Here is a 24,928-nt window from a genome sequence, read left to right as displayed (position 1 = left end):
ACACACACACACACATTAGTTTGTTTGTTATAAATTTTTCTGTTCTTTAGTTATAGAAATGTTAGAAATTATTCTGTTTTTTAGTTATATAAATATTAGAAATGTTAGTTATATAGAAATGTTATAAAAATTTTCTGTTTTTTAGTTATAGAAATATTTATAGAAATGTTAGCAATTTTTCTGTTTTTTAGTTATATAAATATTAGAATTGTTATAGAAATGTTAGTTATATAAATCTCATACCGCTATTTTTTTCCTGAAGTCTCTGTCAAATTCTAAAAAGAGTGCAAATTTCAATACGTGAAAAGTGCAACTTGTACTTTTTTCATACAAAGTGCATGTTTTAGAATCAACTTAAACTTTAACAAAAGAACCAGATCACCTTTTTTGAGGGAATGCCATCATGGCTAATTTTATTAATCATCAGATAACTAATGCATTATTTATAAGACTAGATATAATAAAACTAGGAGGCTCATCAACCCAAACACGCGGTTGTGACACAGCCTCCCTAGCTAAGATATAAGATGTAATATTGGCATCCCTATTAAAATAACTATATTCCACCCGAGAGAACGAAGTTGCCTGGACAAAAATATCAACATAATAAGGAGCAGCTTTCATAGAGGAAAAACCTCCCGTTTGTAGTGTTTGAACGGACACAAACCAATCGGATTAGATGATTATCCGGCTAAATCCAACTTCATTAGCAAGATCCAAACCTCGCATGTTCTTAAGTGCTTCACTGGTCGCTGCATCCAGTGCATGATCAACTGAAACACTACAAGCCGCCAGGAAATTACCAAGCGAATCGCGCGCCACAACCCCCATGCCTCCTGTCTTTGTATTCTCATCAAAAGCTGCATCCATGTTTATCATCACAAAATTCTCTCTCGGCTCATCCCAACCACTCTTCTTGGCTATAACTTGTTTTCTCATTGCTCGAATATTATTAGACATAATCACTTGTATAGCCATTGCAGCTTGTACGTGTAGCCGGCGGCACACCTTCTTCATGAAATAGACGTCGCCTACACATCCAGATCTACCATGTTGCAGTAAAAATTACCTCCTTAAAGTCTGTAGCCTCAATATGTGGTGCAGTTATTTCATGTGCATGCAAAAGCTCTTCTAGCACCACACTTCCTGAACGGTCAACACACAATGCCTTCTCGATGATATCGAGTAGCCTAATCTTGTCCAAACCTCCTTCGCATGGCTACGTACATTCACACAAAGTATGCTTGATATCCCTGCAAAGGGTTGTACACCGAGGGCATTGGCTCGACAGTGGAACATGTCCATTTGCCAAAACACCAAAACATGGTAAAACTCCCTGCAAAGCCCTTGAAGCAAAAAAAAATCCACATCAACCGAGCAGAACCACAATGTGTTCCAAACATGGTTAATAGTTGATCTTCCTGCTAAAGGAAATTCCTTTCATTCTCCCAAAACTGGTGAGCCCATTCATAATTGTATGTTGACCGAAGTGCGAACATACTAGTCTTTGTAAACCGCCACGCAACAAAGTCTACTATACAGGAGAAGATAGCGGGATCGCTAGGATCCTATTTGCATCCACTGGCCAAAAGATATACCTTACCAAGATCTCATCCCACAGACCAGTTATGGGGTCCATTAATTCTGACACTGAACTTAGTAAACATACACCATGCGGTGTCAAGATCTTAGCATTGATCGGGCCGGGCTGTTAAGAACCCAGTTGTCCTCCCAAATATTTATCTCAATCTCGTATCCCACTCCCCATATACATCCTCTATTAAAAGTAGCAGCCCCGGCTAGTATACTTTGCAAAGTAAAGGATGCACCGCTCTTAATTTTTGCTTTCAACAGTTTGCCATGTGGATAATACTTCGCTCTCAACACTTTTGCGCACAAAGTCTCTGGATTGCACAAAAGCCGCCAGACTTGCTTTGCAAGCATTGCCAAATTAAAGCTATGAGGATCACGAAAACCTAAACCACCTCATTTTTCTGGAAGACAAAGCTTCCACCAGGCATACGAATGTATCTTCCTTTCAGTAGCATCATTACCCCACCAATGTTGTGATATTGCATCTATGATTCCTTTACATTTTTTCGAAAGCTTAAATACAAACATCACATATGCCGGGATGGCTTGTGCCACAACTTTTAGAAGCACTTCTTTACCTTCAGTAGATAATATCTTCTCCTTCTACCCATTAATTCTTTCAATGATCCTTTCCACCAAATGTTCAAAACATTCACTTCTATCTACCCCCAACCAATAGAGGTAATCCCAAGTATTTATCCGACAGGGCCTGCATGTGTATATTGAGAACAGTACAAACATCCACTCTGACTTCGATGACAGTGTTTGGGCTAAAATATATGCTAGATTTAGCTATATTTACTCGCTGCCCGATGAAGCACAATAAGAATTCATAATGTTTTTTAGACAAATTGCATTCGTCACATCCTCCTTCATTAATACGAGAGAGTCGTTGGCGAATAGAAGATGAGACACATGGAGCATTGATGACCCACAAATATAGGGAATCAATTGTAGTCCTTTCGATAAGTAAAAATGTCGAACCCAACGAGGAGCAGAAGGATTTGGCAAGCGCTTTTTAGCAAGGTATTCTCTGCTAGTGCTGTGAGTAGTAGTAACAGATAGTTTCGTAGCAAGATAATTCGTAACAAGTAACAATAGTAACAAAGATGCAGCAGGGTGGCCCAATCCTTTTTATAGCAAAGGACAATTTGAAAGTACTTCTTATAGTGAGCAAAACATTCTCGAGGACACACAGGAATTACATCTAGTTGCGTTCATCATGTTTAGTTGATTCGCATTCACTACTTTAATAATTTGATATGTGGGTGGACCGGTGCTAGGTGTTGTTCTTACTTGAACAAACAACCCACTTATGATTACCGTCTCTCGCAAGCATCCGCAACTACGAAAGGATTAAGATAAATCTCACCATAGCATGAAACATATGGATCCAAATCAACCCTTACGGAATAGCACATAAACTAGGGTTTTAAGTTTCTGTCACTCTCCCAACCCATCATCTACTTACTACTCCACAATGACTTCCCCTCGGCCGAAGCATGATAATGTGTCATGTAGTCGACGTTCACACGACACCACTATTGGAAGAACAACATACACATCATCAAAATATTGAACGAATACTAACTTCACATGATTACTTATAACAACACTTCTCACATGTCCTCAAGGACAAACAAAACTACTCACAAATCGTATTCACTTCTCCCATGTCCTCAAGGACAAACAAAACTACTCACAAATCATATTCAGGTTCTAGTTCAGAGGAGTGATATAGATGTTTAACAATCTGAATATATAATCTTCCACCAAATAAACCAACTAGTATCAACTACAAGATGTAATCAACACTAGTAGCAACCCACAGGTACCAATCTGAGGTTTTGAAACAAAGATTGAATATAAGAGATGAACTAGGGTTTGAGATGAGATGGTGCTGGTGCTGGTGAAGATGTTGATGGAGACGAGTTCTCCCATGATGGGAGAATGTTGCTGATGTCGATGACTTCGATTTCCCCCTCCCGAGGGGAAGTATCCCTGATGGAATCGCTCCGCTGGAGAGCAAAAGTGCTCCTGCCCAGATTCCGTCTTGAGACGGCGGCGCTTCTCCCGAAAGTCTTCTTATTATTATTATTTTTCCAGGGCAAATGACTTCATATAGCAGAAGTGGGGCACCGGAGGCCGTCTGTGGGCCCCACAAGGGGCAGGGTGGGCCCACGGTGAGTCATCTCCGGTACTTTTTCCTTTTAGTATTTTTATATATTCCAAAAATATTCTCCGTAAAATTTTAGGTCATTTGGAGCTCCGGAAAATAGCTATCTATGTTGTAGCTCTTTTAGGTCCAGAATTTCAGCTACCGACAATTTCCCTCTTCATGTAAATCTTGCATATGAAGAGATAAAAGGCATTAGAATTGCGTCATAAAGTGAAATATTGATCAAAAACACTATAAATAATAGTGGAAAAACATGATGCAAAATGAACGTTCAAGCATCGGTGCAAACTCTCACCCCAGCTAAAGCCCCTTCCTCTTTCGACAAATAGGAACATTGTTGACAGGCCTTCCACGCACAACAAGAATAGATAAGGGCACATAGGTTCCCCTTGTCTCAACCCCCTCGATGGCAAAAAAGAACAGTTTCAATTATGGTACAATATCTCGGACCAACTTGGCATCAATGTGTAAGGGCCTCTTCCAAGAGTGGTGGTTGAGGGAAAGGAGGAACTTTCGGAAGGGCGACAGGAGAGGTTTCGACACTTAAATCATTGCGGTCACTTGGTCCGTTAAAAGCAATGCAATGCATGGGTATTCAATAGGGTAGATCATCAAAGAACACCAATGGGGCAATCTACTCAAGTGTTAAGCGAATTTGCTGGGTGGAGGCAAGCAGGTGTTGGTGTTGGTGGTTTGCACCGTTTTGTGAGAGGTTAGCTTAGGTTTTCTGGCTCGGTGTTGGTGTAACGAGAATGTCTCATGTTTACCCGAATGTTCGCATTTGTGATAGACTCCTTGTAATTATGTTTCTACCTTCTATAAAAATATGATACACTTTTGGTGTACTTTTAGAAAAATACTCTCTCTGTAAAGAAATATAAAAGACACACATCCATGATCATATCAATCCACTCTCTAGTAGACTCTACTTTCTCCATCATTGCCTCAAAGGACCAGATTGTTAGTAAAAAAAAAGGACCAGATCGCCTTAGATTTAGATGAACCTAACCCAATGGCCATCCCAAAGCTCATTCATTTAGCAAAAAACGAAACGATGCTTGGGGATGTAGATAGCTTGTATTACTACGTTCATTGACCATCAATAAATCATTTCCAGTTAAATGCAAATGCAGCAAAACATTCCCTGCTATTCAACTAGTGTTCCACCAACTTCAGCATCAAAGACAACAAGTTTGTCAACTAACACAACGGAAGGGACTAACATGCGCAAGATCATGACACTTGGCACACGACGACACGAAGCTCAGCTATCTGACACCGTCTCTTCAGACGACGCGCCGGTGTCGCTCGGGGTGGTGCCGCTCGGCCCTGCTGCCATAGCAGCGGCCCTCTGGTTTAGATCCAAGGTGTCACCGCTGGTCCGAAAAAGCTTCTTGCCTAGACTGCGCCACTCCGCTTTCCTCTTCAGCGCCAGCTTCAAAGAGGCGTCGGGCATGGCATGTGGTTTCTTGTCGTCGGGGAACAAAAAGGCGGCAGCCCTCAGGCTGTCATTCAGTGGATCTGCGACAGAATGGCCTGGCGCCTGTGACGCGCTCGACCACATCTCCGGGTTGAGCCAGCTTTTACTGGTCTCAGCGCCCTTAGTAAGCCACTGAGGAAGGCTGTTGATTGGTTGTTGGTTGATGGGAAGGAGCTGAGCCGGCATCCTCTGTGGTAGTTCTTGGCACCAGTGCGACCTGCTGTCATAGTATGGCTTTTGAAGCTTGGTTGTCTTCCTACGCCTGCTCCCAGTTCTCCCCTGTGAGGACGAAGCTCCAGGGAAACCTCCCAGAGACAAATTTCTCGGCACATTGTCGATTCCGTGAAGGTTAAACCTGCCAAGGTTTGACAAATAATGTTGGCCTCTATCTGAAGCGCGAGCATTCCGAAGGTACGCGTCGCCCAAGGAAAGGTCCGAATGGGCTGCAAGAAATTGAGGCTTTGAGCATCCAGTGCACGAACTGCTTCCAGCATAATCTTCTGCTATATGGGGAGGCGGTGCAGAACCTATAGCAGATGTTCTGATTGATTGAAGATCTACGCCTAGAAGTTTCTTTTGCTCCTTGTTCCATTGTTTAGCAAGGTCCTCAGCCATTCTTGAGCTTGAGAACCGTAGCCGTGCATCCCTAAGCATTGCATTCCAGTTATTTGTTCCATACCTCCTCACTCCAATCCACAGAAAATCTAACTCTTCTTCCGACCAGGTAACCTGACGTCTTCTGTAGGAATATGTGCCAACCCTTTCTGTCAGTACATGAGATCCACTGGACTTGCCTCCATGAAATAACTTATCATGACTCAGGGCAGACATGCCACTGTCATGGAAACTATCCAAGCGGAGTTCCAAACTGGACTCAGGAGCCTTATCCATTATTCTGAATTTCAGTTCTGAAGGCATGCTCTTTGGTTCCTTGGAACTCTCAGCTTTCCATGACAGAGCCGGATCATAAAAATTTGGGTACAAGGTATGCAATGTTGAGGTTCCCTCTTGATGTTGTTCTTTATCATGGACGGTTTCTTTCTCCTTTGTAAAAAATAACCTTTCAATTGGTTGAGAAACTTGTTTTCGTTCAGTACCAAAATGATCCTGTAAGCAGTAGAAAATGTTTAATGCATGGATATATATGAAGCGGAGCTTGTAAATTCAGATAGAATTAAACAGTTTAGTAAACCATCCACAGATTGATAAAATATCAAGAAAAGAACAAACTTGTCTGAAAAGAAGGGCAGAACTATGTACGATTTGGGAAGGAAAAACGGTTTTACTGACTGAAAATAATCCTCTAAGCGGGTGAGGCATAGAACTTCTTGACGCAAGCCAAAACTACCAATGAAGCACTTCCTAAAAGATGAGCCAACTATGTGATTTTGTCATTCTCACCTGATCTGGCAGCCTTTGAACAGACGAGTCATCCAGATTGAGAAGCCTCTCTTGACATAATTCAACAGAATTCAGGTTAAACTTCCCTAAATTAAATCTGCTTTTGTTTTCCTCCTGGGCCACTTGATCAGGAACCTTTGAATTTTCCAGCAGTTTACCCCTCGCCCTCTCATCATTATCACCGTCCAAGATAATTACTGGAATATGTTTTGTTGAACCTTGGGATTCTGGAGGATCATCTGTACACAGATACACTGGTTAGTTTCAACCTATTTAAATTTATTTATTCCTTGCTGACTATGAAGAAGCCCATTACCATGTAACTCCTTCATTTCAACAACTTTTGGTGCTTCATTAACACGACCTAGAGTTTTGCCCAAGTCCTCCGCTCTTACATCTGGCTCACTGATCACTTGCACACTAGTAAATTCTGACACTGGTGTACCAGCACGTTCTGAAGTTACGGCTTGGTTTACATCTTCAATATGCTGTGTGGAAACCGTATGCTGCACTTTAGTTTTTAGCATGCATGAACTACAAAAGAAGAATCGAATTAGTCCTTCGAACATGTAAGTCTAGCAATAGCATCACTTTGATGTCAGATCACAGCACTTAGCGAACACAATTTTGTTACCTTTTTTGTTCAAGCAAGCGTTGAGCTGATACAGTTAGTCCAGTACTTGTTCCTTCTGTAGCTACCTGCACACAGAATATGTGAGAGAGTCAATGCTACATTGTAATTTGGACACCTTTAGCCATCACGAAGTACACCATTTACTGGCACTGGTGAAGTATTTCAAGTATTTGATATGTACATATTCTCTGTCACTGATGATTTTACCATATACAGCGAGATAAATAGGGCACTATCAACTTGTATACGGTGGAGCATATATGAAATTCTCTTTTGTTGATGCATTGTGACTCCTTTGGCATCTGCACATCTATATCGCAGTTACGATGCAAATCTCTTGCCTGTAATATTGATTGGTTGTTCCATATATAAATTATGCAATGATATAATAAAGAAACTAGTCAGAACTGAGTCCTGGCTCAGTGGCACGAGTTCAGGCTGTTGAATGCGCACACCAGCGTTCGAATCCCCACGGGGGCTCCGCTGACCCCGTGAGGACTCGGACGCTGATCGGCGAGTTCAACAACCTAAACTCCAGCCACTGAGCTAGCACTAAGTTCTCGGCACCTTTTTTTTATATAATAGAGAAACTAATAGCCGCATTATTCTTGTTTGCCAGCTGGGTAAAAATTGTGAAGTCCCTTTTCACAAGGAAAAAATATATAATCAGCATAAACGAGGTAGAGAATATTACTTTTAAAAATATTATGATGGCTTGATAACATCATACTTCAAAAGTAGATTAAAAAAACAGCAATAAGTAAGGAGATCATTACAGTTGGGTACAAAAGCAACTAAATTAACTTTCCACTCAATCTGAACTTCAATATTCGCCTTGTTATTAACTTACTATATTCAAATCCAAGTTCTTAAGCAAATAACCATGTAAAAGGAAAACTATAGCACCATGAATATGAGTCAAGAATTAAAACAATGTCATTTTTGCAGCACAGTACAAGAGTGTGGTAGGACGAGTGAGAAAACATACCTTATCTGCAGTATCCAAAGAATCAGCATCAGTTACTTTGAGCAAGGCTGTAGCATTAACTGACAAACTTTGTGGGCTACATGCCATTGTTGAGAACCCTTTGCCGTTATCATTCATATAATTTCCCTCAGCTGCCTCGTCCAAATTAATTTTCCTTTTAACACGCCTCCGGAAGGTGAGCTGAGGACTAAATCTGTTCTTACATTGACTAGGGCTGATAGTATCTTCTGGCCCTTGATGAGAATTTATTACCACATGAGCAGAGTTATTAGAATCCTCTGCTTGATTAGTTGTCCCATCAGCATGTCTGAGATAGCATACAGAACTGGGAGCAGGGATGGGATTAACTGTGTCATTGGTGCATTGTAATTTATCATTACACGCCTCTGCTATTGGGAGAGTGGTGACAGAACAACTCTCAGGTCGCTCCATCCGTGGCAATGGTTCGCATAATGGAATTTCCTTTTGTTCTTTCTCCGTTGCATGTGCATATGGCTTAGGTGCTTCTTCTCTGGCGCTTTCTTGCATTGACTTGCAGACATGCTGTTGCTGTGTAGAGGCAGGCTGTCAATTTTCCAGAAGAGAAAAGGTATAAGATGCAAAAGAAGGTAGACAATCAAAATATGGATATAGAATTAAAATGCCATAAAGCATTGAATTTATGGGATAATAAACATTCAGAGCAATATTCTATATCCTGCTTATCATAAAAATATATAATATTCTGAGATCATCCAGCTATTGATATTTTCAGATATAAATGCCTGCATCATTTTATTTTACTAAAAGAAGGGCCACCCCCTTCGATTTCCATTAAGAGAAACCATATGGTTCAAAACCTACTACAAGCTACTACCAAAGCAAAGCAACTACTAAGCATTTATCGTACAGACAACAGCCCCACAGCCACTGCGAAACCAGCCAAACCAAAAGGTGGAGCTATGTCTGCATCATATTGATACCACAAATTTCCAAATACATACAAGATAAGAGCTCTTAAAACACATGGCTCATATTGTACCGGTTAGCGCAGCAACTTACGTGCCCTCCTAAAAATGGCGCGAAAATCCACCATCTTAGAAGGCGGGAAAATCAGTACCGGCAGAACTAACATGGACAGACAGATGCAATAGAGATAACATCAAACATCACGATGAACAGGAAAGAGAGAACTCAAGGCTTCTTACATGATCACATCCGTTCAACAGGTCTTTATCAGCGTCCGCCCCGTCTTCCGGGGCCTCGCTGTCGGCAACCCCACCGCCAGAAACAGGGGGAGGTTCCCGAGTGGCGCCATCCGCCGCCTGGGCCCGTGACGCGCCACGCTTCCTCTTGTAGGTCACCGTGATGCTGGCGCTCATCTCGAACCACGCCAAACCTCTGCTCAAGCAAGCCTGCATAGCAGAAGAAAATGTTATTTCAAATAAAAAAAATGATGGATGTGATTAATCTCCTGGACTTGCTGGAAATGTAATCCGGGGTTTCGTCGCAGACCAATCAACACTAGGACATAAGGACACGAGCCTCAATCCATCCTCTCCATACAGGAATATCATTTGGAAGAAGAAGATGCTGAGTACTAACCCCATGCCCGCCTATCCCCCAACCCTCCATCAGTAACAAGTAAAGCCAACGCAGCACTCCCCCCATCCATCAAACAGTAGAGAATCCATTCCCCCACCTAAACAGAACAGAGAACCCACCGCATGGTACAGCACTGGACAAAAATCGAACTGAAACGCACATGGGACTGCCGTCTCCGACCCTAATCGCCCCAGCACCAGCAGGGCGCCTACAGAAGCAACTCGAACGACGAAGCCATCCGCGGAACCCCAATTCCGCGCACGCCAGCAATCCCGAAACCGCATCCAGAATCGGCGCCGCGCTAACAAACGAACCGAATCCCATTCGAAACGGATTCCCCTGGAGCGAAATGGCCACGAACGGCGGCGGGGCCGTCCGCGGCACGGCTCCTACCTTTTCCACGCCACCAACAAACAAAAACAGGGTGGGCGAAACCACCGGGCGCCAACCGCCTCCCCGCTGGCACGCACGCGCGCGCGGAGGCCACGCGCCGGCGGAGAGGACGGCGAGGGAGGGAGGGAGGGAGGAGCCCATTACCTCGATCCGGCGCGGCGGCGGAATTCCGGGGTCCGTCGGAGAGGGAGTTCTCGGGCCGCGTTCCCCCTGGCTCGCCTTTTTTTTTTTACCCTTTTGCTGTTTGTCTCCAATTCAATTCGGTTTCGGGGGAGCTCGGCTGCGCCCGCCGTATTCATTCATTGCTCGCCACTTTTCCAGCGGCTGAGGTCATTGTACGGGAATGCCCTCCGGGGGCCATGCGTGCGCGGGGCAGGGCCTTTCCAGGGAGGAGGGGTAGATTCGGGAACGTCACCCGTCCCCGCCCGCCCGTCTTTGTTTTTTCGCTTTCGGCCTTGGGGGGAATGTCACGGTTGGCGCCAGAGGGTTCCAAATTCCACCCTCGCGTGCTCCGGACGGCTTTGCTGCTGCAACTTCGAAATGAATATCTATCTGTGGGTCTCAGGGTCAAAACTGACAAATCGGATTTTTGCGTGGAAAGGTTAAATAAAATTGTTGTTGAACCGGTGGGTTTTTAGTATTCTACTTGCAGCTTTCTTCTTTAACTCTGTGCTACTCCCTCCGTTCGAAAATAAATGACATAGTTTTTAGTTCAAATTTGAAACTGAACCACGTCGCTTAATTACGAACGGAGGAGTACAAGCAAATAAACCGCACTCAGATGGTGGATTACAGCCTAGAACCCACTCCTTCAGTGAAAATTATATATATATTATCTATGTTGATACCCGCAGCATATACCTAGGCTAAATGCCACACCACACCACTGAAGAAAACGATGCTCATAAGGTGGGCATCCTCTGTCATTTTCAACACTCCGCACACAACTTGAATCCAAAGCGACATTTGCTTTCAAACTTAACGACGATGCGCACACTCAAAAGAAAAATAATAAGCATAATCTAACTGAGATCATCAAGTGCCACACAGAGCATTTTGGTAAACAAACACAGACAGGCGAAAATGTTGACAATGTCACTTTGGTATATGGATTTCTTTCTTCTTGCACTGTTGATTTACACTGTAAATTTGTACAATCTATAACTGTGGGGGGGGATGGAATACTACCAACACATTACTACAATGACTTTTTCTCCCAACGACCCCTGCCCCTGGGTAAAACCAAAAAAAGACCGACCGACTGACTGGCTCCAACTTGCCCTACAAAGAATGATTTGCCTCCATTTAAAAGGTGTGGCTTTTACTTCTACTATCAAGGGAGGAAATCCCATCCCAACCCTAGTGACTACCCTATATAATGAAGGAGAGAAAACGTAACCCCCCAAGAAGGCACGCACGCATGCTGCAGCGGAAAAGGGTAGGAAAAAGAAATGTACAACAAATGAAGAAACAAATCTGATGAGGTATCTAGCGGTAGTATAAAGCTCGGCCCTAATCCTGTAAAAACTGGAACGCGGGGTTCTCGAGCAGCTCCTCGGCTGGTTTCACGTCCGAGAAGTCCTTCTCCTGTATCGCGTTGGTGATATCCTCCACTGAGAATGGAATGCTGTGGATTGCAACAGAAACACAAGGCAAAAAAAGAAGCAGAATATTAAGAATGCTGTGGATTGCAACAGAAACACAAGGCAGAAAAAAAGCAGAATATTAAGAATGCTGTGGATCAGTACAATGATATCAACATCACTGGATGGAATGGTACTTATGTTACCTTGAATTATCATCCAACAGAAATGAGCTGCTTTCTGCATTGTTCGAATCCTCCGTCATTAGGACCCGCATGTTACTAAGGACCTGAAATATTAGAGGGGTCGAGTTATGTTTGTCCTTTAATATCGTGTGGAAAGTAGTATCTCGCTGATAAGAATGCATAATTGCAAATAAAGCGGTGAAGTTCTTAAAGAAATGGAGCTCACATCTGACGATACGCTTTGGGTATTGTACTTGTCGTCCCAGTACTGTGTACAAATTCGGTATAGTTGTTGGACACTCAAAATCTACAAAAGGAAAACAATTGAACATTGATTAGGACCAGGACGATTTCATACTTCGCAAAAGTAAAAAACATAAACCAGAAAAAGCATGAGAAAATCAACGAAATCAAAAAGTGGGTTAACAGTTTTGAGATTTTACCGGACATAGGTCATGTACTATCTCATCATAAGATATCCTGAACTTCTGGAATATAACCTGAAAGGAGTATTGAAAATGTATGAGTACTTGCAAGTTACAATCCACAGTGCAAGAACATTTGAAATTCGAACCCAAACTGCTAGACTTGCTTTATTGAGCTGGAAGTTATGAATTACATCATCCAAAGTTATATATTATGAAGCTTATTGAATCCAACGACAAATGACTAAGTTATTGGATGATAATAAGACAGATAGTCAGATATGCACCATGCATTTGTTGAAACTATATACATGTAACTGAACAAATTAGAGGACCGTACCAAAAAGCCAACAGCCTGTCTGATATGCCTGATTTCATCCCATGATGATGCTGCATACTGTAACCAAGAAACTTCAGTAATTTGAATCATATACAAAAAGAAACCAAGGAATAACACAGCAGGCAGGTCACCTCGGATGTTGCCTTTGCACACCACAATTCCAACTCAGCTAAGCCAGCTTTGACATACTCTCCATTGCTGAAGGAGCAGCACTCACGACGAAGGAGCAGACTGTAGAACAAACAGTAAGCATGTATTGCACTAGCTTCCGTACAATCAAAAAACAGAACTTCAGAAGTTAAGCTCACCTATTGAATAGCTGTACATTGATGTATGAGAATATCTGGGTAAAGATTTTCTGAGCTAAAACTGGGGGTACCTGAGGATAAACAAAATGACAGTTAAATATACATCCAGCTGAAGCGAATCCCACATAAACAAAGGGTCAAAGAGAGATATGCATACATGGTTATCTTGTAGAAGTTTTAGAAGGATATCCAAGTTCTCAATAATTTTCTGCCAATGGTTGCTCTGAGTTTGACCAGATGACCTTCCAGAAATTCGCAGCATGCTAGCTTTCATTGTTCTTGGAGCCTTGTGATTAACAAGAGCATGTGGTTAATAGTAATCACAAATATGTTTATGCTCATGTACCAACTGGAAACTTATAGGACCCAATGCCAGCTATCAGTAAACAGAAAAAAAAATCTAAAGCGAGGATATGTTACCTGGATGCATAAAGAAATCAAAGATGACAATTCCTTTTTAATATTATCACGGATGATTCCATAAATCTTCTCCACGTAAGCAGTCAACTGCTGCTTGAAAAGCAACGCAGGATACTTGGCCTCAACTTGGCGCACAACATCAGTCGCTTCAACGTGCATGTTGGCAAAGGATGCAGAGCGCAAGCCCTAGACAAATAAATTAACATCAAAATCCAATTATCACATTCAACAATTCTCCCCATTTACTTATGAGCATGAGAAGGACAATAACATACTTGGGCCATTCTACCAAACAACGATGTCGGCTGAGGAGGTTTCTTTCGTGAAACAGTCCCAGGTGCACCAGCAGCTTTGAGACTTCTTTGTAAGAGGAAAAGCAAGCTAGACGTATTTGAGAGCCAGTAGGCAAGGTTGTCATTGTCCTCCTCATTCTGCATCAAAGACAGATCCAAATTGTAAACTGACATTAGGGGAGAGGGGAAAGCAGCTTGACACATTCAAAATTCAAAAGAACAATAAAATTAATTTGTAATTGTAGGTGAATCCAATATCCAAGTTCATTAAAAAGATGATCAGACTACATATAAGGTAAAGTCTAAAAGAAGCCTGAAGAATAGTGAAGTAACATGACTATCTCATCGTTGTTTTCTTCAGTAGCGGAACTTTGAACAAAACCAAATTCTTTCAAAATTCTAAAAACATGGCATCAAAAGTTCAGAGCTTATCCATACAAAGGTAAGACCAAGAAAATCGAGCTTCTAGAGCAAAAAAACTAGCTTCTAACATGGTCCAACTTATGAAAATAAAAGGCACATCTGGTGTTACTAACAAGCAGCTAGATGTGAAATGGACAGTGGTCAGCTCCAAAATGAAACAAAAAAAATCCAATGATCACTCATTTATACTTATTTGAATTATGGCTTGAATATTAAGACCAAAGTTTAGGTTTCAGATTACCTCTATTGCAGATCCTATCAACTGAATAAGACGGTCAAAAACACTGGTCTTCTCAGCCTCAAAAGATTTCCAGTGAAGGAGACATTTATATATGGTAAAAGCAGCAACTGGCTTCCCCTCACAGTAGCCAAGATTTTTTGCTACACAGTCAATGAGTGCATCGACATTTTCCTACAGAAAGATTAGTGTTAAATAACCTTGTTTACAGAAGCAGTTGAAGGACTAAAAAATGTTGACTTACCTGTTGCTTCTCAGCAGAAGATTTTCTCAACTTTGGATCGCCATTCCCATAATCCTTAAGGGCAGGGGGTGCACTTTGGGGTTCCTGAAAAAGGATAGCAGTTTTGCCATGAGATTAAGGGTGCAACTGAAGTTGAAGAGACTAAATAGAAATATAAAGGTGTAAAATCCGAACCTTTGGCTCTTCAGCCTCATGATAGCCATTCTCCAGGTTCTGAATAACAGAGAAAGAAGCAGAAGAGTTGAGTAAAGAAGCATAAGCATTAACAGCAGAATTAACAAGAAACATTATTTTAAACCATCAATTCTACCTTTGGAACAATTGGAATCGACAAATGCTCAGACATGCTCCTGACTGGCGTGCTCAACAACGCTTGTCTTTGCACTTTCTCATCAGTTGCCATGTTGGATATTTTTTCTTGAAGCCTGAAGCAGAATATAAAAACAAAAAGGTCAATCAATAAATACTAATTATGGTTTTCTCAGCAATCAACATACATGCGCAAGTGCTTATACTATCAAGTTGGGCTAGGGAAAAGAACAACCTTAGCATTGCCATGTTCAAATCATCAATTTTCGACTCAGCATCCATTGCCTTCTTTAGTCTTTCCTCGCTGATTTTGTTTGTTTCGTCATATTTCTTCTCAGTATCATCAATCTTCTTTTCAAGAGAACTGACAAGAGTCTGTAGTCATGAAATGCAAAGTGTTATAAACACAGCAAGTAACTGCAAAAATATCAGATCGTGCTGAATGGTAGAAGGCAAGAAATCTCTGCAAAAAAAAGGAGTAAAGCAAACCATAGCAGTTTTTTAAATTTATAACAGAAGCACCAACAGATTACAGGCCTTTGTCAGTCAAGATTATGTTCAGGTCTCACCTTAAGTTTATCATTTTCATCTCGAAGCTTATTCATCAGCTCTGTATCTATAACGGGAACCTCTTTAATAACTGGAGCTATCTCTGCAACCTTTTTGGCCGCCTCTCTCTCCTTCACTAGCGTGTCTTTTGTTTCTTTGTACTGTTGTTGCACCTCTTGCAAGGCAGCTTGTAACTTTGCATTCTCTTGTGATTTAGATTCCTCAAGATCAGCCTACAACGAACAGCCACACATTAAAGCAATAGTACAATATCCTCAGATTAGATAATCAAGTGTCAACATTTTACTTCTACTGAAGAACAGAACAACAAATAAAGATCTCCAATCCAAATTCCAAAATGCTTACAAGCACATTTTACTTCACTAAGATCACTTCTTTAGACAATAATGTATGTGTGTTATCTTATGAAATGCACTTTTTAGAACAAGTCCAACAAACGGCAGGTTGAACCATTAACAACATATTTGAGTATGTTAAATCTCACATGCAGTATATAAATTGGTGTGCATAAACCCACATTAGGTTATATCAGTGGCTTGCGGTATTCCTAAGGCTACAATGATATGGAGAAATTTTGTAACAAAATACTCACTCGCATGCGCTTCTCCAACTGTAGGCGCCACGTAAGCTCTTGAACTTGCTTTTCCAGTTTATTTTTGGCAGCTTGCAAAGCGCCAGTTTCCCGTGCAGCCTGGTGAGCAATGAAAATGAATAAGACTGGACCCTGACATGAGAGAGAATATTTACACTATTCACCACCAGGGCTTTTCAGACCAGTTCCATTACTAAGGCCTATAGCAATCATGCACCATCAGGTATATAAGAAGCCAGCAAACGTGACATTGTGCAATACCCTGTAATACCGAATTACTGGTGGTTCCAGGAGTGGAAAAGGCAGCATGTTGAGAAGTTTTACCCAAGGAAATTTCTAGTGCCCACCTCAAGATATATTCGTAAAAAAATTGTATATGGAATATAAAAATTGCCTGTTACACATAAACATACCAATTTGAGTTTTCGAAGCTCCTTTCTAGCAACTTTTCCTCTCCAGATGCACTGTGTAGTAATAGCAGCTTTTCTTGTTCTTGAATAATCCAACCTCGCCAAGAATTGACGGCAGCGAGTCTGAAACAGAAATACAGATTATAAAGTGAACATTTTGATCTGATCTCCAAATTTGGGACTAAATGGTACACTTCAGAGACAGCTAATGTGTGGACGAATAGTAGCAACGAAGTTGTAGGGTTTCATCATGGCAATAATATAAAAGACCAGATACACGTGTCATGTTTAGAAAGATAGCAGAAAAGAGCACTGTAATTCATCTATAGTCCACGACCCATAATTATGCATACTAAGCCAGCTCTCGATTTCATGAAGAAACTGAACTGGGATGACTGGAAATATGTGACTTTCACTACAAAAGAGGAAACTTCAGAACTCCCTCTATATATAATGTTGAATGGTAAAATAGAAATTATGAAGAAAATTAGTTTTCAGGAACTGTATTGGCTTATTGCAGTTTCTACCAAGGATAAAATCATCCAGACAATGACCCAACTGCTGAATAGAGATAAAATCAGCGAAACATAACATGATCTCTGCAGTTTCAGAGCAACCACTAACTACTGATTAATCTTATACTTGTATCAACAGAAAAATTGAACGCTTATGCGGGTTATCATTCCCAACTTTTATTCATTTGCTTGTATTTAGACATGCACACAAAACAAGTTATTTTAATTTTATGTTACCTGGATAATGATAGCAGCTCTAGTTTGACGTCTGAAGTGGATCTCTTTACGTGCAGCCATCCCACGTAACGATGATTGAATGGTAAGCGCGGAAGCAGAAAGTTCAGTGTATGCCTTTCTCGCATTATGCATACGGTATCTAGTCTGGATTTTGAGAGAAGCAGCTTCTCTGCGGAGACCCTGGTAAACTATTCTTGCAAGCTCTCCTTCAAATATTCAATAAAAGCCATGTCAGAAAATTATTGCTTGAATAAAGCTAATTAAGTAGGGCCAAACAGACTACGATTCGAAGGAACAAAAATCTCACCGCGACAAACCGTCTGAATTTGTACAGCTGATCTTCGTAGTGCAATGAAGCTCTTCTTGGCCAAAAACGAGCGGACTTTCCTCTGAATCATGTTAGCTGAACGCCCTAACACTTCATTTCTACGAGCATCAAGTTCAGCCATTTGACCAGAACGAAGAAAAACTTTTGTCTTGCCAACCTAAATAAACATTTGCAAAAGCATATACAGTTTAGTCCATACATCAAGGATGCAAAAGGATGGCATTATACTAGATTTATTTCAGAAAGGAGTTATATTCTGAGGGACATATCAATTTTAAGTGATTCACCTAATCAACTACAAAGTGATCTTACAGCATATATTGCATACTGTTTTGAACATCTTGAGTTTGTAGTCTATACAAGTATACATAACGTAGCAGACTTATCTTAATGCACCTCTAAAGTCTAATATTTTATATAATAAAGGTGGTGACTTTTTTGAACTAGCATCAAGCCAATATGTATCCCCAACATACAGCCAGTATCAAATACATGGACCATCGAAGGTCACATATAAAAAGCCTATATCAACCCACATTAATTAACAATGGTGTTCCTAAACAGAAAAAAAATATGCTCATTAAACTATCAAATACCACAGATCAACAACGCCAAAAATGTAAGTTTCTCTTCAATGTCCATACCTGGTAACCTTGCAGATCTACCTTCTCTAAGAGCTTTCTTACAGCAGTAATCTCATCAGAACTTGTATCAATGAAAACAAGCCAAGATCAGTAAAAGGCTCAACCAACTAAACCAGGAAGCAAGAACAGTTATTCATTTATAAGTTACAAATTAGTACCTTCCAGTCAAAACATCAGGCGCAAGAATACCGAAACGGTCAATGAACTCAAGGAATGTTCTTCTAGTTGGATACCCAGCACAGCTTATCCTAATTGCTTCCATAACACCCTGAGAAAAAACAATATCAGGACTGATGTTGGAAGTTTGAAGCAAACGGAAATGCCAACAACAACAAAAACTTACTCCGCATCTGAGCTGCTGAAGAACATTCTGGTTCTCAAAAATTGCTGGCTTCAATAAACTATTAGGCTTTACACAACGGATATAGTGGGGCTCAGTTGAACTCAAGGTCTCCAAGAGAGATTGCAGTTGTTGCTGCATTTTTTATATAAATTGCATACATTAGAAGCATGAAGAACTGGAAGCAACAAGAATTTCAGTTGAATCATTATAATAATAAAAGCAATTCATTATGCACCTTGAATCTGGAACCAATCGATGAAAACTTTGACGACTTTGAGGAGTCATCAGAAAGAAGAGGGAAAAGGCCTGAAACAAACGAACATCCTGAAGCACCCAAGAGAGCCTGATGTTCAGCAATAACATAATCCTTGTTCTTGTCCAGAAATAACTCGGTTTGATAGGTGACCTACACATCAATGTTTCCATCAGATTTATTAGAAACAACTGTAACTAACAGAGCAAAGGCAGTTCATACTTACATCTCCAGCATAATGACATATTGTAAAGTCTGACCGAGATAACTTTGGCTTCACAAAGCGCTTGTGATTTTTGAAAGTTTGGTACAACTTCTGAGCAAATGTCTCATGTGTCGATCTTGGCAACATACTGCAATACAAAATCATATGTAAGATTGAATTTTTCTATGCTAGAAAACCAGTGAACAAAATGAGATCTTATCACTCATCCATACCAAGCTTCATCCAGAAGGGCAATAATTCCACCAGGTTTCTGAAAAGGAAGAATGGAGTGCTTAGATGGAACACGACAAGACAATAAAGCAACATAACATACCAACATAAGTTTATGTCTATGTAAGAATTGAGGCTAAGTATCAAAGTGGTAGAAGCAGCTTTATTTTTTTACTAGGTACGTTCTGCATTTACAGGATGTATGGCATGGAAACCTCGAATTGTCCACATAGATAAAAAAAATCAACAAAATAAACTACTACTCCCTGTTATGGATCGGAGGGAGTAATAATCAGTGCTTATATTGTAACCAATCCACAATGAACCACTATTGATCACTAGTAACCAATGCTAGTAGTGACCATTTGACATTGCTGATCAGAAATCACTAACCGTGGATAATTACAACTAACACCAAAAGATTAAATGGGCACTCAAGAACTCATCAAACATCGGTATGTAGGGGGAGCATTCCAATATACAAAATTACACACACTCATTTGAATGAACTTGTTTATTTTAGGCAGGCAAACAGCAGGCTGTGCAATCAGATCGTGTCATGCAAGGAGACAAACCCAACCCTACAGCAAAGGTAACAAAGAAAGAGGGGAATACCTTATCGATGAGATCAAGAATATCCTGATTGTCAACAAACTCAATGTAACTCCAGTCAATTTCTTCTTTAGTATACTCTTCCTGCTCCATCTTAAAGACATGCTGCAGAAAAGCAGAACTTCAGAGTTAACAACTCTTCTATAAATAAAAGAACTCCATAACGGTGAAGCTGTTGGGTTAGGCTCCAACCAAGAAAGCTAGAAACTTGCCTGATTGAAGTGTTGTTGCAGTTTTTCATTTGTCAGGTTGATACAGAACTGCTCAAAGCTATCAAAAGCCAAAAAAGAAGTGCATCAGATCTGAGAACTACGCATAAGAAGTCCATAATAACTAGTAGGTAAAAATTAACAATAGAAATGAATCAGTGAGGAAACAAAAATTGTGAAAATATAATAATGACAAGATACTGTATGCACAAAAATAGAATGTCAGTCTTAGTTAATTGAAGGAAACCTTAAACCTCATGATGACAATCCTAAGAGTAACAGATACAGATGCACAAGCAGACCTGCACACACCTACTGTTCAACTAATATCACTCAACTGATGGTGCGATCATAATTCATGATCACCGGAACAAAAACAGTAAGTGCACATAAACAAGCAAAAAGCAATAGCCAATGTTCTTAAAAGAAAAGGCAGCATCCAAGTAATTTGTACCAAATGTTACATTTCTGCCATGTACTACAGGCAATACGTATAATGATCTTGCGGAAAATCCAACTGATGAGTCTAGCATGTAATCAAAGGTGAAAAAAGGCCTAGCACGGTGGCACCTTTCATCAGTGGACTGAGTTCAGTTCTTCAACAAAAGAGAAAATTGGAGCTCAGCTGTGAACAAGAACCTCAAGATGGAGAAGTACTCATGTCATGATCACTAAAGGGTTTGCAGTCAAATAGCCCCTCTTTCACCTAGAACTAAATCGGGCCCAAACCAACCGACAGTTTTCTCTCATTGTCATTCTGTCAATCGAATTGACCAAGACACATCCAACACGCAACAAATCTATAGAAGTGTACCAGTTAAGCACCTGTTTGTCTTGAAGCTTTCAAACCCGTAGATATCCAGCACCCCAATTAAGCATTTTGAAGTTGGATCTTGACCAATAGAGTTGTTTATCTTAGTCACGAGCCTAGGATCAAAGGACAATTGTCAGATAAGAACCAAAAGGAAACATTTGTAGAACAGTCAAGCAGCTGCTTTTGAACTGGGATAGCAATCGGCGTATAACTCCGAAATGAGCTCACCAATCAAACAATCGTGAGTACACGGTTTTAGCAAGTGCATCTCTACTACCCTTGGCAGCCTCAGCATCCAAAGTTTTTACTATGTTCTCATCACGAGTCACAATAATACGTTTACACAGTGAATCTTCTAGTGCTTTCTCATCGCACCTACAAGACCAAAGTTTGAGAATCTTGTCAAATGCATAAGAACTCAACAGTTCCTAAAAAGAAGCTATGCAGAGTACATACATGAAGAGCTCGGCAGCTGTCCTTAAATGAAACATAGATTTTTCATTTTTAGGTTTCGATGAATCCACATCATCCCCTTCTGCAAACTCAACATTTCCCAAGTGGAGAATAGCAGCAACAATCCGGAAAATTGCTTCCTAAATTTGAAAGCAACAGACAAAGCAAGGGGTAAGTCAACAAGGCCTCAAGTGATCAAAAAGGTGTAGCGAAGATCGTTACAGAACCAAATATGTACCTGCTCTTCAGAACTGATTCCGATAATATCCATGGCCTTTCTAGTTTCAAGATACTCCTTCGATTCATCGAGGCCATCAATCTTATAGCAGTTGGACTGATTAAGATAGTGAAATGTACTGGGATCCCCTAGTTTGTATTTCTCCCGTTCCTGATATGGAAAATAGCATATTTAACCATGCATTGCTTTCTAATATGAAATACAGTTATTTAAAGCAGAAGCTTATGATGTTTAGTGCCTTGATAAACAGTGATGTTAGCAAAATGGTAGCCAGAGGGACATGTCATTGAATAGCTTTCATGTACAGAGCTTTGATTCACAAAGGCTCTGTTACTCCCGTTGCGACAGTAACAAACAATTAGGAGAGGGGGGTAATGTCATGGGAAAGAGAAAAGAATTCTTGAATTTCAATAAAGTAGTGCATGTAACAAGAAATGGTAAAATACGAATAAGTCCTCAGGTGATTAATCTTAAATTTTATATAAATATGTCTAGTAAAAAACAGGCATGAATGGACAGGTAACGGACAGCACCTCAGGTGAGCCAGCACAAATCATGTAGAAACAATGGTAATTTCTCTCTGATTCCGATATTTGACAGACACGAGATCTCTCGAGAAGATAAGTTCTGACAGCAGCTCCTGATATCCTCCCCTTCTGATCAAACTGGATCTCAACAAATTTACCAAAGCGACTGCAGTGATAACAGACAAAAAGAAATTGGTTGAGTGAACCAACAGTTACCCACGACACTAATTGCAACAATCATATAAAGAATGCCTCTTACCTTGAATTGTTATTTCGCACAGTCTTTGCATTTCCGAATGCTTCAAGAACAGGATTTGACTGTGGGAGGGATGCAGATTAATCAGTCGAACAAAAACACCAGTTGGTCACAGAAATAGTTACTCAGGACCAGGTGAGTCTAAAAGTTAACTACCTGAAGAACTTGCTTCTCCACAGTTCGGCCTTCAGAGGCAGCCTTTCCACCCATGTACGCAAGATAACGCATGATCATTTTAGTGCTTTCTGTTTTACCAGCACCACTTTCTCCACTAACAAGAATGGACTGACTTATTCCTTCATTTAGCATCAATCTGTAACGGTACATTAATCAAGATTTTTCCTCGAGCCAAAATGGGAAGAGAGGAAAAAAACTGTTCATTTCCTGTTTTTGGAAATGCCTGCTTAAACTATAACAACGTAGTGATCTCAACATGAACCTACCTATATGCAACATCTGCAACAGCAAAAGGATGGGGGCTTAATTCACCAAAATCTGCTCCTTTATACTGTTCCATCATCTGAATATCGTACAAATGAGGCAGTCTTCGGAAAGGATTTACAGCAATCAGAATACTTCCAGTATACGTCTGGTTTCAAACAAAGAAATAAGAAAGACATAAATGAGAAAAATGAATGACATTCTTAACATAATATTAGTGGAAAGTATATGCGTCAGACAGTCACACTACAGTAATAAGTTATATAAAGAGATCCTGACTTACATAGATTTCGTTCATGTCATATCTAGACTTCAAATTTTGAAGAACCCCAGGTTCATGCAGATAGGCAAGTTTTGTCATGTCATCAACTCCACATGGTGATTCCTCAGGATCCTTAGCATGGACATGAGATGCTTTTGCTGTAACCTGGGAAAAAGGGGGGCCAAATTAGAACATGGTGCAAACACACCCTTTTCAACGTGGTTAGGCTTTTATGAAAGGTTAGATTCACATGGTATTTCTAAGCAGTTTTGTCATTAATGATCCACACAGAGTAAACTGGCCAGATGGCCGAATCCTAACAATACATACAAACAACTTACCGTTTTTTCATTGGAGCACTTGACCGTGATCGTGTCTCCATTGACCTTTAGGACCTCCCCATCAATCCAGGCTTCGTCGGGATCCTCGACCCAAACCTGGGATCCCACCGCGATGGAAGCTTGAGCCGCCTGCATGAATAGATGTAACATTAGACACTAGGCACGCATTGCTTACTCTGAAAAAATGTGCGTCTCCTAAAATGTTGGCCCTCATGCATTCGACGTTAATCACTGCGGCGCTATATCAAAATAAGCAACCTACGCAGACATGAGAACTCAACCATTTTCTGGCGCGAACAAGGCCGGTATGACAGCCCAGCAAGCAGGTAAATTAGCCACATATCGCCAACCCTGAATAAATGCATATTTCGTAAAATGTTGTCCCCCACGCATTCCACGGTAAATCATAACGGCGCTACATGGAAACAAATAAAACACACCAGCGTGAGACATCCATCGACCATTTTCTGGCGCGAACAAGACCAGCATGACGAACCCAACAATCAGAAGGGTGGCGGCGGCAGCAACTGGCAGGTCAATTAGCCACATATCGCCAACCCCGAATAAATGCATATTTCCTAAAATGTTGCCCCCCGTGCATTGCGCGGTAATCACAGCGGCGCTACGTCGAAACAAATAACACACACCAGCATAAGACATCCATCAACCATTTTCTGGCGCGAACAAGGCCGGCGCGCCGGACCAAACAGTCACAAGGATATCAACAAGTAGGTCAACGCCTACACCACCAGAATCTGCCACAACCATCATGCTCATTTCTCCAAGGGCTAGGCTTAGCACGAGGAGCATAGGGATTCAGTCCAACGTTGAACCCCCGAAATTTCAGGGGGGAAACTGCTGCCGGCAGCACTAGTCTAGGGTAACAGGAAGTCAGAAGCACGCTTAGAACAGCAATCCGGAGCAAGCTAGGGCTCCCTTACCATCGGTCAGAAGTTGAGAGCAGCGGATCTCCGCGCCAGCCCAGTACAGCGGGGAGGAGTAGAGCGGTGACGGCTGCTGACCCCGGGAGGAAACCGGGGGGACGGCGCGACGACCCCGCGGCCGGCGAGATCCCGCCGAGTCGGGCGACCACGCGCCGCCGAGATCCAGTCCCCGCGGGCAGGCGGGCGGGAGGAGACGCCGCCCCGAAACGCCGACGGGAGACGCCGAGATCGGGGCCGAGCCGCTCCCCGACACCGCACGCGAGCCGCGGTCGCTGGCTCCTCCTCCCCCGCGCGCCCTTCCGAATCTCCGCACGCGACGCCCCCGCCTCCCTCCCTCCCGAATCTCTCCCTCCTGGCTCCGACGAAATGCGCCGCCGCCGCCGCCGCCCTCGTGCGGCGCTGGCTTTTGTCTCCCGCTTTGCTGCGCGCGCTGCGGCTGGAGGTGGGGTGGGGTGGGCGGCGCTGCCTTTGCTGCTCGGCGTG

At 41.6% G+C, this 24,928-nt stretch overlaps 2 protein-coding genes across 3 annotated transcripts; both read right to left on the bottom strand.

The window, feature by feature from the left end:
• Positions 1 to 4,839: 4,839 nt before the first annotated feature.
• LOC123139865 (uncharacterized) lies at positions 4,840 to 10,551 on the bottom strand. 2 transcript variants are annotated; one of them, XM_044559560.1, is made up of 7 exons: positions 10,397 to 10,551; positions 9,463 to 9,669; positions 8,276 to 8,839; positions 7,288 to 7,352; positions 6,970 to 7,187; positions 6,654 to 6,892; positions 4,840 to 6,359 (listed from the first exon to the last, which is right to left on the bottom strand). In XM_044559560.1, exons 2-7 carry the CDS (start codon positions 9,634 to 9,636, stop codon positions 5,037 to 5,039), a joined length of 2,583 nt encoding a protein of 860 aa, XP_044415495.1. In that variant the 5' UTR covers positions 9,637 to 9,669; positions 10,397 to 10,551; the 3' UTR covers positions 4,840 to 5,036. The 2 variants fall into 2 exon arrangements, with proteins under 2 accessions (XP_044415495.1, XP_044415496.1); XM_044559561.1 differs by having other exon boundaries at positions 8,276 to 8,824.
• Positions 10,552 to 11,336: 785 nt separating this feature from the next.
• LOC123139864 (myosin-6) lies at positions 11,337 to 24,928 on the bottom strand. The gene is made up of 39 exons (XM_044559559.1): positions 24,443 to 24,928; positions 23,502 to 23,630; positions 23,182 to 23,325; positions 22,901 to 23,046; positions 22,614 to 22,770; positions 22,461 to 22,519; positions 22,208 to 22,367; positions 21,675 to 21,824; positions 21,440 to 21,576; positions 21,212 to 21,358; positions 20,995 to 21,096; positions 20,173 to 20,230; positions 19,964 to 20,065; positions 19,351 to 19,388; positions 19,139 to 19,265; positions 18,895 to 19,065; positions 18,660 to 18,791; positions 18,475 to 18,584; positions 18,317 to 18,377; positions 17,652 to 17,829; positions 17,345 to 17,550; positions 16,596 to 16,715; positions 16,183 to 16,281; positions 15,590 to 15,802; positions 15,256 to 15,395; positions 15,022 to 15,136; positions 14,886 to 14,924; positions 14,712 to 14,795; positions 14,471 to 14,641; positions 13,789 to 13,944; positions 13,514 to 13,699; positions 13,251 to 13,379; positions 13,094 to 13,164; positions 12,917 to 13,016; positions 12,786 to 12,842; positions 12,464 to 12,520; positions 12,247 to 12,327; positions 12,042 to 12,124; positions 11,337 to 11,879 (listed from the first exon to the last, which is right to left on the bottom strand). Exons 1-39 carry the CDS (start codon positions 24,443 to 24,445, stop codon positions 11,765 to 11,767), a joined length of 4,533 nt encoding a protein of 1,510 aa, XP_044415494.1. The 5' UTR covers positions 24,446 to 24,928; the 3' UTR covers positions 11,337 to 11,764.

The sequence above is a fragment of the Triticum aestivum genome, chromosome 6B, assembly GCF_018294505.1.
Source record: "Triticum aestivum cultivar Chinese Spring chromosome 6B, IWGSC CS RefSeq v2.1, whole genome shotgun sequence".
NCBI lineage: Eukaryota > Viridiplantae > Streptophyta > Magnoliopsida > Poales > Poaceae > Triticum > Triticum aestivum.
The sequence above is the reverse complement of the archived record's forward strand: the minus strand, read 5'-3'. Positions and strand labels throughout refer to the sequence as shown.